General features: G+C 45.4%; 1 protein-coding gene across 6 annotated transcripts in view; it reads left to right on the plus strand.

Annotated features, from left to right (window-relative positions):
* LOC140738735 (semaphorin-3A-like) overlaps positions 1-18,146 on the plus strand; it is a 269,718-nt gene that overhangs the window by 150,967 nt on the left and 100,605 nt on the right. For all 6 annotated transcript variants that reach the window (XM_073066471.1, XM_073066473.1, XM_073066475.1 and 3 more), the window contains exon 4: positions 7,238-7,300. In XM_073066471.1, the coding sequence (XP_072922572.1) occupies positions 7,238-7,300 (63 nt within the window). The remainder of the gene's footprint in view (positions 1-7,237; positions 7,301-18,146) is intronic.

Below are 18,146 nucleotides of genomic sequence, written 5' to 3' on the forward strand. Positions count from 1 at the left end.
CTGATGCAGGAAGCAGACAGCTCAGACTCAGCCTCCATTCTCAAAAGAACCAATTATTCCTGTCTGATGCAGTCCAGTTAATATTTTGGAGTTTGTGATGGTATAATATTTTAATTGGTGCAATTTATACCCAATTTACCATTAATACAGGCTGTTATTCAAGAAAGGTATACCTTTCACATAATAAAATCCCATAATATTCTGCCATTATAACATAATGCCTTCTTAACTCTTAAGACATCACTGGAACGATTCCATCTCTGCATGTGGTATCAGCCTGCAACTGAACTAATTGACTAAATCTAAATATAATTTTTACCAATTAAAGAATTCTGAATAGAATTCAGAATTTAGGATAGAGTGAGTGAGTTAGGGATTTTCTCTTTGGAGTGAAGGAGAATGAGACGTGATTTGATAGAAGTGTACAGGATGATAACAAGTATAGATAGAGTGGACCTTTTTTTCTCAGCGTAGAAATGGCTAATACAAGGGGGCATAATTTTAAAATAATTAGAGGGAAGTTTAGGGGTGATGTCAGAGGTAGGTTCTCTACGGAGAGACTGGTGGATGCATGGAATGCCCTACCAGGAGGGGTTGTAATTGAGGAAGGTACATTCTGGACATTAGGTAAGCACATGGATGATAGAAAAATGGAGGGCTATGGAGGAGGGAAGGGTTAGATTGATTTCAGAATAGTTTAAAAGGTTGACACAACATCGTGGCCTCAGGACCTGTAACTCTGGTGCAGTGGAGCATGTGAATGGGACTCTATGTTAGGCACCTTGACCTTGGGATCTGCTCTGCCATGCCTTGTTCATTGATAGGATGTGGACACAACTGGCACGGCACAAAATCTGTTGTCCATCCTCAAGCTGGGCCATTCATTGGGTCATACCATTTCAGTGTGTGGTGTTGAACCTGGTGATATTGATCCAGAGATTCTTCGGAAGTCAAGAATGAAGCATACTGTAAACATTGGTGCTTTCGGGCATTTTGTTAAATGTTACAAGAACAAACAACAAAGAAAAGAAGAGAGGAAAAGAAGGTATACAAAATCTAGGACTGACTGGAATGATAACAACAACCCAGTGATAACAATTAAACTTGTGAAATAACCAGGTTTGATTTGCACCTGCTGCAGAAAACCCAAGAGGCTTCTACCAAAATGCAGAAGCAACAATTTTACAGTTACTGGAATATTCACTGAACTATTACGTGTTTATAGGTGATTATATAAAAATACAAACAGACATAGAGAAGTTAAACTACAAGAAAATACAAGAAAAAAAACAATTGTGTGCCTTAATCCAATAGTGGCTATCCCGCCACTCTAAGGGACTGCAGGTACAGAGCCCAGAATGTAAAGAGATGGAAAACTTTCCCAATGTACAACCCAGATACCTTCCTATCAACATCCATTGGGTATTTTAAGTTCCAGATTGATTTAATAGGCTAATGGTGAAAGGAGAAAAATTTAAGAGGAACCTAATGCAGAACTTCTTCACTCTGAGGGTGGTGAAAGTATGGAACGAGCTGCCATCAGAAATGGTGAATGCGGGTTCAGTTTCAACATTTAAGAAAATTTGGATAAGTACAAACACGGGAGGGTTGTGGAGGAGCTATGGTCCAGGTACAGTTCAATGGGACTAGGCAAAATAATAATTTGGCATGGACTAGATGGGCCAAAGGGCCTTTTCTGTGCTGTAATATTCCCTGGCTCTATGACTGATTATTTTTTCTAGTGCAATTTGAACTTGTATCTTCAGAAGAATATCCCACATCTCCGACACAGTGGCCCACATCTCCAATACAGACACTTAATGTAGGAATCCCTGCATTCATTTTACCCTACAGCCAGCATGGGACTTTCTCTGGCCAGCTGGTAGTTTGCAGTGTTCCTGCACCTGTCCACCCCCTCTGAGAGCAGACACCGGTTCTGATTAAAGGTGCTAACATTCTCAGTGTTAACTCTGTTTCGTCCTCCAAAAATGCACCCTGAATGGTCGATTATTTGCAATATTTTCTGCTTAATTTAAGAAACTTCCAATTCCCATTGCTCTCCCTGGATGAACCGATACAACCCGAAACCCGCAGTAGTTCCTTGGGCTGGGTGGGAGACAGCCCACACACAGACCTGTAAGCTCCACGGGAGAACGAGCCACACTTAGCACAATCTAAAAGCTCTTAACTGATCTCAATCACTCAACCATCGGCAGTGATAACTTTACATTCCTGACTACCCAACCAATTCAAAATAAACACTGAGAATTATCTGTATGTTGCATTTTGGAGTTCTCTCTCAATGAGCCATGTAGTTTATCTCCAGTGATCTCAGCATTTCAGTTAACATATATTGGCCACTATAACAGCATGGGGTGTTGGTTTAAGATGAAAGGGGAAAGATTTATAAGGGACCTGAGGGGCAACTTCTTCACCCAGAGATTGGTGACTATCTGGATCAAGTTGTCAGAGGAACTGGTTGAGGCAGGTACAGTAGTATCATTGAACAGATACCTGGAATGGACCAGTAATTTGGAATAATTATTGCATGGAAAGGTTTAGAGGGATATGGAACTAGGTTAGGTGAACATCTTGGACAGCATGAATGTGAGGGGCCAAAGGGTCTTTATCCATGCTATATGACTATACAACTCAATATGACTACACCCTATATACTCTATGATTGATTATGATTCTACAGACTTCTGTGCTGTGATTCTCCATGACATATACACCTCTAGCTTTTATACTGAATTACTCTGTCAAGAGTGTTCATGAAATCTCGGGCCTAGGGTTTGCTGAGCCTGACTTACTCACACAACCTTTACAGGCTGTATCCCAATCCCAGGAGCACGCCTTGTAGGAACGACTTCCTGACAGACAATGACATTAACTTGGCTAGTAAGGCCTAGACAGTGAAAGCCTTCTGACTGTCATTGGTAGTAAGGAGCTGGGCCTGAGCTGAACCCACCCACTGGGACATTTTGGGAGATGCCAACAGTTTGAGAATTGTGAACATTTCTAGCATTGCTTATGGAAAAAGGACACAGGAAAATGAAGCAGGTGTTGTCCATGCTCTCCTTCAACATCTGTTTGACCCTGGAGTCACTTTCCTGCCCATTCCCATTTCATGTTATTTTGGGGGACATGCCTTATGATGAAGATATGAGTGCAAGCTATGCCTTTTCCCTTTGGAGTGAAGGAGAATGAGAAGTGTACAGTATGATAAGAGGAATAGACTGAGCGGGCATTCAGAGACATTTTGTCAGGGTGGAAGTGGATAATACGAGGGAGGCTAATTTTAAGCGATTGGAGCCATTTTTAATTATAGGAAGGATATCAGAGGTAGGCTTTCTACACAGAGACTGGGGGTGCCTGGAACATGCTGCTGGGGGTGGGGCAGTGGTAAAAACTAATACATAGAACAAAGATTACTACAGCACAGTACAGGCTCTTTGACCCTTTAACGATGGTACATTATGGACCTATACGAGCCTAGGCACATGGATGAAAGAAAAACGGAGGCCTATGTGAGAGGGAAGGGATAGATTAATCATAGAGTTGGTTTATATAGGTCAGCACAGCATTGTGGGCCGAAGGGCCTGTACTGCGGCGTACTGCTCTAAAGTTAATTGGCTCACTTAAAAACCCTGGCAGGCACTTAAAAATGTATGAGCTCATTCAATTAATTCAAAATGATGTAATTGATTGGAGCTTGCCTCTCCCTGTCAGACAAGAACGCAGAACCTGCTCCAGCTCCAGGTCGATCCCAGAGCAGCAGAGTTTCCAGGGTCCCTGCGGGAAGCTGGTGTCTCCACAGGGAATCCCTTATCAGCCATCACCAGGAAGCTGTACAGGGGGGCCTGAAAGTGTGCGTGTGTGTGTGTGTCAGTGCAGGAGGTGAGGCATGTAGCGAGGGAAAGGTTAGCCAACACAGGTGGTGCTGACATCTCAAAGAAACTGTGCCATTAACGCTGACATTAATATATTATGGAGATTGATTGTCCGTGAATAAATCATGGAAATCTGTATGTGTCTGAGTAAATTTGGCTGTGATGTGAAAAGCCTGAAAATTATAATTTCCACACTAAAAATGCAAACTTTGCATTTGTTTGTTCAGTTTGCTGAAGTGATAATGGTAAAACTAATGTTTTGAAATCAAATTTGGCAGCAATTAAAGTCATTTTAAGAAGCATTTATCATGGTTTAAAGACGTAAGAGTATGAAGTGTAACACATTAATGATTCAACTTGTTGCAAGGTGTCTCCTGGCATTTTTGAACAACATTATTTAATTAGCATTAAAGTCCCTCACAGTTTATGGTGTTAATTATTCCTTACAACTATCAATAAAAGCCAAACTAGAATAATAAATCTAAAGAATAGGATATGAGGAGCATTTGATGGCTCTGGGCCTGCATTCGCCGAAATTTAGGAAAATGAGGGTGGATCTCATTGGAACCTACCAAATACAGAAAGACCTAGATAGAGTGGATGTGGAGAAGATGCTCCCAGTAGCGGGGAATGTCTAGAACTGGAAGGCACAGCCTCAGAATAGAAGAGTCACACTTTAGAGCTGAGCAGAAATCTCTGTAGCCAGAAGATGGCGATCTGTAGAATTCTTTGCCACAGATGGCAATGGAAGCCAGATCATTGGGTACACAGTTGGCCCTCCTTATCCGCAGATTCAACCAGCCGTGGATCGGGAAAACCCGGATGGTCTCTCTCCAGCACTCGTTGTTTGAGCGTGTACACACTATTTTTTCTTGTCGTTATTCTCTAAACAATACAGTATAACAACTATTTACATAGCATTTACATTGTATTAGGCATTATAAGTAATCTAGAAATGACTTAAAAGTACAGGCAGTCCCCAGGTTATGAGTGAGTTCCATTCCTGAGTCTGTCTTTAAGTCGGATTTGAAGTCGGAACAGGTACATCCGGTATTATTTAGTGTCAGTTAGTCAAACGTTTTTCTTAGTGTATAGTATATATCTTACCTTCCTATGTACATAAAACACTTAAGAAACATACGTATTTCAATAATTAAACCACTGCGTTGCTTAGTAATAATTGTAGCTTTCATCGGGGCAGGGCCTTTCACATTCTCCATTAAAATTGTTCCGATCATTGACCGACTATAGCCTAACACTTTTCCAATGACCGATGGCGTTTCACCTCTTTCCGATCGCTTTATTACTTCCACTTTATTTTGGATCGTGATTATTTTCATGAACAGAAACACTGCAGATTCAGAGCTGCACCCGCCGGGTCCTTATGTCCACCGCACTGAGCCATGTTAAATAAAGTCCGGGGTTCCGCTGGGTCCTAAAGACCACTGCACTGACACTGGTTAAATAAGGGACTTGAGCATCCGCATTTTTTGGTATCCGCGGGGGGGGGGGGGGGGTCTTGGAACCAATCCCCCGAGGATAAGGAGGGCCGACTGTATTTCATGCAGAAGTTGATAGGTTCTTGATTAGTCGGGACGTCAAAAGTTATGGGGAGAAGACAAAGAATGGTGTTGAGATGGATAATAAATCAGCCATGATTGAACGACGAAGCAGATTCAATGAGCTGAATTGCCGAATTCTGCTCCAGTGTTTTATGTTGGCAACAGGACTGAAGCACTTTTAACATACCAGAACATCTGAAGGTACTTCACACGAGTGTTGTCAAACTAATTAGATGCTGAGCTACTTCAGGAGTCGGTGGAAGAGCTCAAAGAAGAACATTCCAAGGAGCAACTTAGAGAAGGAAAGTGAGACAGAGAGATTTCTAGAGGAAGTTTTGGACCTGGGGTCACAGTGACCAGCAACGGTGGAGTAACTAAATTCAGGATTAGAGTGAGAGAATGCCATGTATGTTCCTGATGGGCTCCTTGAGTTACAGAAACAAAGTTGGAATTGGAATATTATTGTTCTGTGTACAGAGATAGAGTGGAAAGCTTGTTTTCAATACTGTTCATACAGATCAAGTCACTACGCAGTGCATTGAGGCAGAGCAAGGTAAAACAATAACATAATGCATAATAAAGTGCAGCAAATAGAGAAAGTGCAGGTGATAATATGGTGCAAGGTCATAACAAGGTAGATTGTGAGCTCTAGAGACTGTTTGATCACACTATGAAGAACAGTCTGTGAAGGACAGTCATACCTTGAATATCATGAAATTAACAAAATATGCTAAGACAATGATTCATAGTTACTATATTATGGGGTATGAAGATGGTGTACATAGATCAACTGGATGTCATACATTTTTAACTGACAAACTTAGAGTTTCTAAAGCAGGGAAGTTTTGAAGTATAATTAATGATATCTAGAGATGGAGAAGAGAGTGAATAACACTGGCAGACTGTATTACTCGAACATTACCCCGAACCATCAGGCTCTTGAACCACAGGAGATAATTTCACTCAACTGATTCCACAACCTAATGACCCCTCACTTCCTAATCCACTCGCAGACTTCCTGGGAAAGTTTTGCAACTTCTTCATTCTCATTGACATTAGTTTTGGGAAAATCAATGTATTAAGTCTTTTGAGAGAACAGTTCAGCTCAGGGACAGGCCCTTCAGCCCACAATGTTGTGCCAAACAAATTAAATAAGTAATCAAATGGCCAATTAATACATTCTACCCACTCAATATCTTTCCCTCTTGCAAATTGTGTGCCTGTCTAAGAGCCTCTGTCATATCTGCCTCCATCACCACCTCAAGCAACACATTCTTGACACCCACCACTCTGTGTAAAAATCCTGCCCCATACATCTCCTTTGATATTACCCCTTCTCACCTGAAGTGGACACCCTCTGGCATTAATGCAAGGGTGAATGCAAGCAAGCTTTTTCCACTGAGGTTGGGTGGGTCTACAACCAGAGGTCATGGCTTAAGGGTGAAAGGTCAAAAATTTAAGGAGAACTTGAGGAGAATCCTTCACTCAGAGGGTCATGAGAGTGTGGAATGAGCTGGAAAGAAGTGGAAAGTGGTCCCTATGAGCTCAATTGCAATGTTTAAGAGAAGTTTAGATAGATACATGGATTGTAGGAATATGGAAGGCTATGATCCAGGTGCGGGTTGTTGGGGGTAGGCAGTTTAAATGGTTTTACCAAGGACTAGATGGGCTGAAGGGCCTGTCTCTGTGCTGTACTCTATGACTCTATTAGATATTTAATGCTATTTGATAATGCTATATAAAGAAAACTAATTGTTCCTGTTTTCTGGTTGATTTTTTCAGATTGTCTGGCCTCCAACACCTGCACGGAGAGATGAGTGCAAATGGGCTGGGAAAGATGTCATGGTAAGGAGATTGTTGTTGAGGGTCATGAACTGTCAGTGCCAGGGGAGGTGAGGAAAATCTCTGCAGCCGGGGCAAAGTGTGTGGAGGCAGAGTCAGGTCAGTGGACAGAACAGCGAGCTGCTTCTCTCTCCACAGATCCCGCCTGACCTGGCGTGGATCCTAGCATTGTCTGGTGTGACTTCACATCTCTACAGGGTGCAGTAGTTCGCTCGTGAAGGTGAGACCATGCTTGTAGTAGCACTGCTCACGTAGCACCATAGAGCACCACAGCTTGCGGCCTATCTAGTCTGTCCCACATAGTTATTCAGCTGAATCCCATCCACCCGCACCTGGACAATAGGCCATTACCCTCCCGTCATGTATTCACCCAAAATTATCTGAAATGTTGAAATGGAAACCCACATCGGCCACTTCCAGCTGCAGCTCATTCTAGACTTACACCACCCACTGAGTGGAGAAGTTTCCCTTAGGGTCCCCTTAAATATTTCACCTTTTACCCTTAACCAGTGAAATGTAGTCCTAGGTTCACCCAACCTCAATGGGAAAAGCCAGCTTGAATTAACCCTATCTATACCCCCCATAATTGTGTATATATCCATCAAATCTTCTCAAATACCCTGGGACTAAAATCCTAACCTATTCAACCTTTCCCTATAACTCAGGCCCTCCAGTCCCAGCAATGTCCTTGTAAAAGCATTGGTGATTTGGAGTTTGGAGGTTCTGAGGCAAGAGGTGCACAATAAATGGGCATGGTGAATTGGACGTTCAACATCTGGCAACAGCACGTTGGGCTGAGCAGTGGCTCACGTCAAAAGCTGGGCCTTGCCGAGCTCGGGGGGGTGGGGAGTCTATCCAGTAAAAGAGGGACATGTTGTCTGAAGCACACACGTCTTTACGTTGAGATTTGGAATGATGGCAGGAGGAGCTTCCTCACACTCTGTGTGGCCCAGATAAAAGTCAGTACACACTCACTGGCCTTCGCCAGTGGAGGTGAGTAAGTGTAGTCATTACTGGAGAGAAGCCATCGCGCTACAGCCCAAAGGTTCTAGTTTAGCACTATGTTTTACTTCAGTCACTGCACTGTAAACACTTTAATCCACTTTCTATAATGTTGTTTGCATTGTAAAGACATGCTGGTATTTATGCACTTAAACACATTTTATTCCATTTCCTTACTTTAACCTCTAACTTTATTTTTATATAACACTTTTTTCTTTATAATTGTTGATTGTTCTCGTTTTATGTTGCATGTCTTACCTTGACCACCACACCGCAGCAAACTCCTAATACATGTAAATATATATGGCGAATAAGTTGCTCCTTAATCCTTGAAATGTGACAGTGATTTCTGAAATCGTGTCTCTCAGTTTCCATCAAAACTGGCCAGTACTGATGAAAAGTTAAATCTACCTGCTCCCTGATCAGGACGGCATTTTGTTCTCAGATTTCCAGCATTTCCATAGGTTGGTTTCTGCACAGTTTACCCTTTTCTTTTCGTCTACTTTCTCCCAATTTTATTTTCACTCATCTCTCTTTTCCCCCCACCTTCTCTGCACAAATCAGCTTGGATTAGCAAACCTTCAGCCCTTCTGTCTGCTGCACCACCACCACCCACGTTCCTCCATTCCCCCTCAGCTCTATCCTATCAAAGACACTCTGTTCACTTCTCTGCCACCTAAGATGTTTGATTTGTGTTTTTTCTTCACTATTCTACCTATCATCCTTCAGCTTCTTACTTCATCCCTCCATCTCACCCACCTTCCCCCTCTCCCGGTACCACTCATCATCACCCTTCCCCACCCACCCAACTTCCCCCTGTCCTTGTCTCACACATCATCACCCCTCCCCACCTATCCACCTTCCCCTTTCCCGGTCTCACTTACCATTTGCTATCCTGTACTCTCCCCCCCCCCCCACTCCACCTTCTTAGTCTGACCTCTACCCCCCTTCCTTTCTAGCCCTGATGATGATCTGTGTTTATCTCAGATTTCCACTAGCTGCATTACTTTTGTTTTCAGTCCCTTCTGTGGTTTCAACTTATTGTTGTAACCGGACTCGATTACCAACCACGAGGCGATGAAGGTCACACCTGACAAACAGGATGAGCTTAGGTGGGCATCCTGGCTGGCATGGATATGGTGGGCTGAGGCGCATGTTTCTGTGCTGTGTGAGTGATGTTGCACCATCACAGATAAACTGTGTGCCCTGCAGACCATGGGTACCCATGCTCTGTACATCTGAACAGGCCCAGGAGACCATGGGTACCCATGCTCAGTACATCTGAACTGGCCCTGCAGACCATGGGTACCCATGGTCAGTACATCTAACCTGGCCCTGCAGACCATGGGCACCTGTGCTCAGTACATCTAACCTGGCCCTGCAGACCAGGGGCACCCGTGCTCAGCACATCTGAACTGGCCCTGCAGACCATGGGCACCCATGCTCAGTACATCTGAACTGACCCTGCAGACCATGGGCACCCATGCTCAGTACATCTGAACTGGCCCTGCAGACCTTGGGCACCCATGCTCAGTACATCTAACCTGGCCCTGCAGACCATGGGCACCTGTGCTCTGTACATCTGAACTGGCCCAGGAGACCATGGGTACCTGTGCTCTGTACATCTGAACAGGCCCAGGAGACCATGGGTACCTGTGCTCAGTACATCTAATCTGACCCTGCAGACCATGGGTACCTGTGCTCAGTACATCTGAACTGGCCCAGGAGACCATGGGCACATGCTCTGTACATCTGAACAGGCCCAGGAGACCATGGGTACCTGTGCTCAGCACATCTAATCTGACCCTGCAGACCACGGGTACCTGTGCTCAGTACATCTGAACAGGCCCAGGAGACCATGGGTACCTGTGCTCTGTACATCTGAACTGGCCCAGGAGACCATGGGTACCTGTGCTCAGCACATCTAATCTGACCCTGCAGACCACGGGTACCTGTGCTCAGTACATCTGAACTGGCCCAGGAGACCATGGGTACCTGTGCTCTGTACATCTAATCTGGCCCTGCAGACCACGGGTACCTGTGCTCAGTACATCTGAACTGGCCCAGGAGACCATGGGTACCTGTGCTCTGTACATCTGAACTGGCCCAGGAGACCATGGGTACCTGTGCTCAGCACATCTAATCTGGCCCTGCAGACCACGGGTACCTGTGCTCAGTACATCTGAACTGGCCCAGGAGACCATGGGCACGTGCTCTGTACATCTGAACAGGCCCAGGAGACCATGGGTACCTGTGCTCAGCACATCTAATCTGACCCTGCAGACCACGGGTACCTGTGCTCAGTACATCTGAACTGGCCCAGGAGACCATGGGTACCTGTGCTCAGTACATCTGAACAGGCCCAGGAGACCATGGGCACATGCTCTGTACATCTGAACAGGCCCAGGAGACCATGGGTACCTGTGCTCAGCACATCTAATCTGACCCTGCAGACCATGGGTACCTGTGCTCAGTACATCTGAACAGGCCCAGGAGACCATGGGTACCTGTGCTCAGTACATCTGAACTGGCCCTGCAGACCATGGGTACCTGTGCTCAGTACATCTGAACTGGCCCAGGAGACCATGGGTACCTGTGCTCAGCACATCTAATCTGACCCTGCAGACCACGGGTACCTGTGCTCAGTACATCTGAACTGGCCCAGGAGACCATGGGTACCTGTGCTCTGTACATCTAATCTGGCCCTGCAGACCACGGGTACCTGTGCTCAGTACATCTGAACTGGCCCAGGAGACCATGGGTACCTGTGCTCAGCACATCTAATCTGACCCTGCAGACCACGGGTACCTGTGCTCAGTACATCTGAACAGGCCCAGGAGACCATGGGTACCTGTGCTCTGTACATCTGAACTGGCCCAGGAGACCATGGGTACCTGTGCTCAGCACATCTAATCTGACCCTGCAGACCACGGGTACCTGTGCTCAGTACATCTGAACTGGCCCAGGAGACCATGGGTACCTGTGCTCTGTACATCTAATCTGGCCCTGCAGACCACGGGTACCTGTGCTCAGTACATCTGAACTGGCCCAGGAGACCATGGGTACCTGTGCTCAGCACATCTAATCTGACCCTGCAGACCACGGGTACCTGTGCTCAGTACATCTGAACTGGCCCAGGAGACCATGGGTACCTGTGCTCTGTACATCTGAACTGGCCCAGGAGACCATGGGTACCTGTGCTCAGCACATCTAATCTGGCCCTGCAGACCACGGGTACCTGTGCTCAGTACATCTGAACTGGCCCAGGAGACCATGGGCACGTGCTCTGTACATCTGAACAGGCCCAGGAGACCATGGGTACCTGTGCTCAGCACATCTAATCTGACCCTGCAGACCACGGGTACCTGTGCTCAGTACATCTGAACTGGCCCAGGAGACCATGGGTACCTGTGCTCAGTACATCTGAACAGGCCCAGGAGACCATGGGCACATGCTCTGTACATCTGAACAGGCCCAGGAGACCATGGGTACCTGTGCTCAGCACATCTAATCTGACCCTGCAGACCATGGGTACCTGTGCTCAGTACATCTGAACAGGCCCAGGAGACCATGGGTACCTGTGCTCTGTACATCTGAACTGGCCCAGGAGACCATGGGTACCTGTGCTCAGCACATCTAATCTGACCCTGCAGACCACGGGTACCTGTGCTCTGTACATCTGAACTGGCCCAGGAGACCATGGGTACCTGTGCTCTGTACATCTAATCTGGCCCTGCAGACCACGGGTACCTGTGCTCAGTACATCTGAACTGGCCCAGGAGACCATGGGTACCTGTGCTCAGCACATCTAATCTGACCCTGCAGACCACGGGTACCTGTGCTCAGTACATCTGAACTGGCCCAGGAGACCATGGGTACCTGTGCTCTGTACATCTGAACTGGCCCAGGAGACCATGGGTACCTGTGCTCAGCACATCTAATCTGGCCCTGCAGACCACGGGTACCTGTGCTCAGTACATCTGAACTGGCCCAGGAGACCATGGGCACGTGCTCTGTACATCTGAACAGGCCCAGGAGACCATGGGTACCTGTGCTCAGCACATCTAATCTGACCCTGCAGACCACGGGTACCTGTGCTCAGTACATCTGAACTGGCCCAGGAGACCATGGGTACCTGTGCTCTGTACATCTGAACTGGCCCAGGAGACCATGGGTACCTTTGCTCTGTACATCTAAACTGGCCCTGCAGACCATGGGCACCTGTGCTCTGTACATCTGAATTGGCCCAGGAGACCATGGGTACCCATGCTCTGTACATCTGAACTGGCCCTGCAGACCATGGGCACCCATGCTCAGTACATCTGAACTGGTCCAGAAGAACATGGGTACCTGTGCTCAGTACATCTGAACTGGCCCAGGAGACCATGGGCACCTGTGCTCTGTACATCTGAATTGGCCCAGGAGACCATGGGTACCCATGCTCTGTACATCTGAACTGGCCCTGCAGACCATGGGCACCCATGCTCAGTACATCTGAACTGGTCCAGAAGAACATGGGTACCTGTGCTCAGCACATCTGAACTGGCCCTGCAGACCACGGGTACCTGTGCTCAGTACATCTGAACTGGTCCAGAAGAACATGGGTACCTGTGCTCAGCACATCTAATCTGGCCCTGCAGACCACGGGTACCTGTGCTCAGTACATCTGAACTGGTCCAGGAGACCATGGGCACGTGCTCTGTACATCTGAACAGGCCCAGGAGACCATGGGTACCTGTGCTCAGCACATCTAATCTGACCCTGCAGACCACGGGTACCTGTGCTCAGTACATCTGAACTGGCCCAGGAGACCATGGGTACCTGTGCTCTGTACATCTGAACTGGCCCAGGAGACCATGGGTACCTGTGCTCAGTACATCTGAACTGGCCCAGGAGACCATGGGTACCTGTGCTCTGTACACCTGAACTGGCCCAGGAGACCATGGGTACCTGTGCTCTGTACACCTGAACTGGCCCAGGAGACCATGGGTACCTGTGCTCTGTACACCTGAACTGGCCCAGGAGACCATGGGTACCTGTGCTCTGTACACCTGAACTGGTCCAGGAGACCATGGGTACCTGTGCTCTGTACACCTGAACTGGTCCAGGAGACCATGGGTACCTGTGCTCTGTACACCTGAACTGGTCCAGAAGACCATGGGTACCTGTGCTCAGTACATCTAAACTGGCCCAGGACCTAGCCTTCGATCAGCTGCTGCCGTTTTCCAGATTGTGACTGATGCTAATTGACATGTTTGTCCGATAAATGATTATAGTTTACTACAGATCCATAATTTATTGAAAGTAACATCACAGATAGCTAGAGATCTTATAGAGGTATACAAAATTCTGAGAGGTATAGATAGAGTAAACACAAGCAGGCTTTTCCACTGAATTGTGTGAGACTGCAACTGGAAGTCATGGGTTAAGGGTGAAAGGTGAAATCTTTGAGGGGAACATGAGGCGGAATTTCTTCACTCAGAGGGTGTTGAGAGTGTGGAATGGGTTGCCAGCAGAAGTGGTGGATATAGGGTTGATTTCAAAATTTAAGAGAAATTAGAATAGGTGAATGATGGAGTATGGAGGGCTATTGACTAGGTGCAGGCCACTGGGACTCAGCAGAATAAGAGTTTGGCATGAACTAGATGGGCTGAAGGGTCTGTTTCTGTACTGTAATACTCTAACTCATGAGCTCAGTTAATTAATTAATTATATAGTTTCACTCATGAGCTTTGTAACAGACTAACTAGTATAATTTCATTTCATTTCAGACAGAAACTCATTGGTGAGTTCAGTGACCTGTTTAAGAATATTATGTCACATGATGTGGCATCAACTGATTAAGAATTTACATAAACTTTTCACTTGAAATATTGCAATTCTTTGATGTAATGACTTGCGGGTAAGCAAGAGAATGTGATGCTAACTTACCCCAAACACCACACACCTCCAGCTTCACTATGATTCAAAAGGCAATCGATAGTATGATTTTTTTTTAACGCCATGAATAGAAAACAGCACGGCACAGTTCATGCCCTTCGGTCTACGATGTTGTGCTGACCTTTTAACCTGCTCTAAAATCAATCTAACCGTTCTCTCCCAATAGCTCTCCGTTTTTGTATCATCCGTGTGCATATCCATGAGTTTGTTAAGTGTCCCTAACGTACAGTGTGTGTCACTACCACTACCCCTGGCAGGGCATTCCACACATCCAACACCCTCCGTGTAAAAAAAACCCCAGCCATCTCTGACATCCTTCCTGTACTTTCTCCCAATCTCCTTAAAATTATAACCCCTGTGTTATCAATAATTAAGATGATACTAATCTCAAACAAGGTCTGAGGATACAAACTTCAAACAGCAGTATGAAGAAGCTGCTTGATTTTTTGTGGTGTTGGACAGAATTCACACTCAGTTTGGAGTGAGGATATCCACCTTGCTGGGGACACATTTCCCCATCAGAACAGTTATAGAGAAGCTCGAACCAGTTCAGCGAGGATAATTGATTTTATTCTGTGCACTTGCAATGGTTTTGCACCCAGGAATCAAGGTCATGTTCTCCTCTGTTCCACTTGACTGATGCATAGATATTGGCTGAAGCGTATGAACATTATGCTTCGGATTGCATTATGTCCCATTATATTACAGATGTGTTATGGCAGAAGGGTGCATGCTCCATGGGTTAGTGTATTCGTGGCAAGGTTACAGGCACCTCGTGTGGTCCAAACTCTCTCCTTTTGGAGCAAGGGATAAGTTATGCATCTTGATTTAAACTAAAGAAAGCAAGGATGCAACTTTCACTGAAGGACTTAAGTGATAATCAAAGGTTAGATAGGCTACAACTGTTTTCCATGGATAAAGGAGGGCTTACCTGATAGGGTTATAAAGTTAAGAGCGGTATAAATAGGGTTGCTGTTCAGGAACAATTATTCCCCCTCAACCATCAGGCTGTTGAACCACAGGGGAAAACTTCACTCAACCTCACTTGCCCCATCACTGAAACGTTCCCACAACCTATGGACTCACTCTCAAGGACTCTTCATCTTAAGTTCTCAATATTTATTGCTTATTTATTTATTAATATTTTTTCTCTTTTTGTATCTGCACAGTTTGTTGATGTTTGCACATTATTTCTTTGTCCGTCCTGTCGGGTACAATCTTTCTGTGATTCTATTGTGTTTCTTAGATTTACTGTGTATGCCCGCAAGGAAATGAATCTCAGGGTGACATATATGTACTTTGGTAATAAATTTACTTTGAACTTTGAACACTGGGTACAGGATTAAAGTGAGAGGTAGATGTTTAAATGAAATGTGAGGTGGAACATTTTCATTCAGATGGTGGAGCAAGCTGCCAGAGGAAGTGGTTTGTACAATGTTTCAGAGACACTTGGATTGGAAAAGTTCAGAGGAATATGAGACAAGCACAGGGAAGTGAGTTTCATGCTTTGTTTGGTGTGGATACGTTGAAACAAGGGGTTTTCCTCACTGCTCTATGAATCTCTGTCTAACAAAGAGAACTTAAGAGTCATTGGTCATAGACCACCACAGCAAACAGGCCCTTTGGCCTATCTAGCCCATGCTGAACCATTAATCTGCCTGGTCCCATCAACCTGCACCCGGACCATAGCCCTCCATGCCCCTTCCATCCATGTACCTATCCAAATTTCTTTTAAATATTGAAATTGACCCTGCGTCCATCACTTGCAGCTCGTTGGACACTCTTGCCACCTTCTGAGTGAAGAGGTTCCCCCTCATGTTCCCCTTAAACATTTCAACTTTCACCCTTAACCCATGACCTCTAGTTGTAGTTTCACCCAACCTCAGTGGAAAAAGCCTGCTTGCATTTACCCTATCTATACCCCTCATACTTTTGTATATCTCCCATCAAATTTCTGCTCAATCTTCTACATTCCACAGAATAAAGTCCTGACTTATTCAACCTTTCCTTCAAGTCCCAACAACATCCTTATAAATTTGCTCTGCACTCTTTCAATTTTATTGATACCTTTCATGTAGTTAAGTGACCAGAATTGCACACAATACTCTAAATTAGGTCTTACCAATATCTTATACAATTTCAAAATAACATCCCAACTCCAACACTCAATGCATTGATTTATGAAGGCCAATGTGCCAAAAGCTTTCATTATAACCCTATCTCCCTTTGACACCACTTTCAATGGATTATGGATCTGTATTCCCAGATTCCTGTGTCATACCACACTCGTCAGTGGCCTGCCGTCCACTCTGTAAGATGTACCACGTTAGGTCCTAAAACACAGCACCTCTCATCTGACTGCATTAAATTCCATCTGCCATTTTTCAGCCCACTTCGCCAGCTGGACAAGATCACACTGCAGGCTCTGACTATCTTCTTCGCTGTCCACTACACCCACAATCTTTGTGTCATCTGCAAAATTGCTGATCTTGTTTAACACACTATCATCGAAATCGTTGACATAGATGGCAAACAACAACCAACCCAGGACCGACCCCTATGGCAAGTCACTAGTCACAGGCCTCCAGTTTGAGAGGCAACCATCTACAATCACTCTCTGGCTTCTTCTGTGAAGCCAATGTCTAATTCAATTTACTACCTCATCTTGAATGCCAAAGTTCTCCAAAAACTCTCAACCTGATCCAAGGTCAGCTCAGGAAGAAAGTACTAGATGGTAACCATTCAAACGCTTTGACTGGACTGACTCAGACAACTATCCCCACTGAATATTCATGCGAAATGCACCAAGTTCTCAGTGTTACTGAAATGAACTCAGGCTACGTCCACACTACGCCGGATAAGTCCGTAACCAAAGCTTTTTCTCTTCGTTTTTACCCTCCGTCCACACTAAAACGGGCGTTTTCGTCCCCCCAAAACCGGAGCTTTTCAGAAACGCTTTCCAGGGTGGGTATTTTTTGAAAACGCTGCTCGGGCAGATCAGTGTGGACGGGGTAACCGGAGAAATCTGAAAACGCTGTCAGAGGGCAGTGCACCATTTCATTGTTTTCTTGAACGCAACCTAACAATTTCAGAACAGACGGCAATGAGACCGAAGCCAGAAGAGTTAGAAATGTACTCACCAAATACGTTGGCCCATAACTTACTGAATAAATAAGTATACTCACTTTGCCCTGTTTTCTGTCCTTACTTGTATGAAGGTGGTTTACCTATTTATGCAAGTACTTCTCTGACAATAGATGTGTAACAGCCTAATGTAATATTGTATGGAAATACAAGATAACACTGATGCAGACATGTTTTACACATTTAACAAGGTACTTTATTAATGGAACAGAGTTAGTCAGTTTTTGAATGTTCGTCATCAGCCGGGTCATACAGTCCACGAACTCCCTGTCGGTTGCCTCCATACGCTTCAGTATTTGTTTTGTTTTACTTTTAAATCTTCTTGCGTGAGAGCCAACAGCTGCCCGTCATTTAAGTTTTTCTAGTCTGTAACTGAACAAAAGCGCACTGTCTTTCACGGCGCGATTCGACACCAAACGTCGCTTGTTTTCGGTGGATGTGTCCTGCGCATGCACAGTAGGAGGAGATTCGCCGAAATCTCCGTTTGAATGTAGACAGAGATACTTTTAAAAACGTATAGTGTGGATGCCTATCGTTTTTATGCGAAACCGGCGTTTTCAAAATTATCCGGTCTAGTGTGGATGTAGCCTCAGTGACCAGGGAAAGCAAACAGGATTTTAGGGATACCTGTGGAAAGTACGATTGTGATTCTGGCAGGCAGCTGAGTGGATATGGGATCAAAGTGGGCGCTTTTGGATAACTCTCTGCACATTCTCTTTGTTAGTGAGACACACTCGAATCATTAAGGTTTATTTGTTGTAGC

The sequence above is a fragment of the Hemitrygon akajei genome, chromosome 14, assembly GCF_048418815.1.
Source record: "Hemitrygon akajei chromosome 14, sHemAka1.3, whole genome shotgun sequence".
NCBI classification, from domain to species: Eukaryota; Metazoa; Chordata; class Chondrichthyes; order Myliobatiformes; family Dasyatidae; genus Hemitrygon; species Hemitrygon akajei.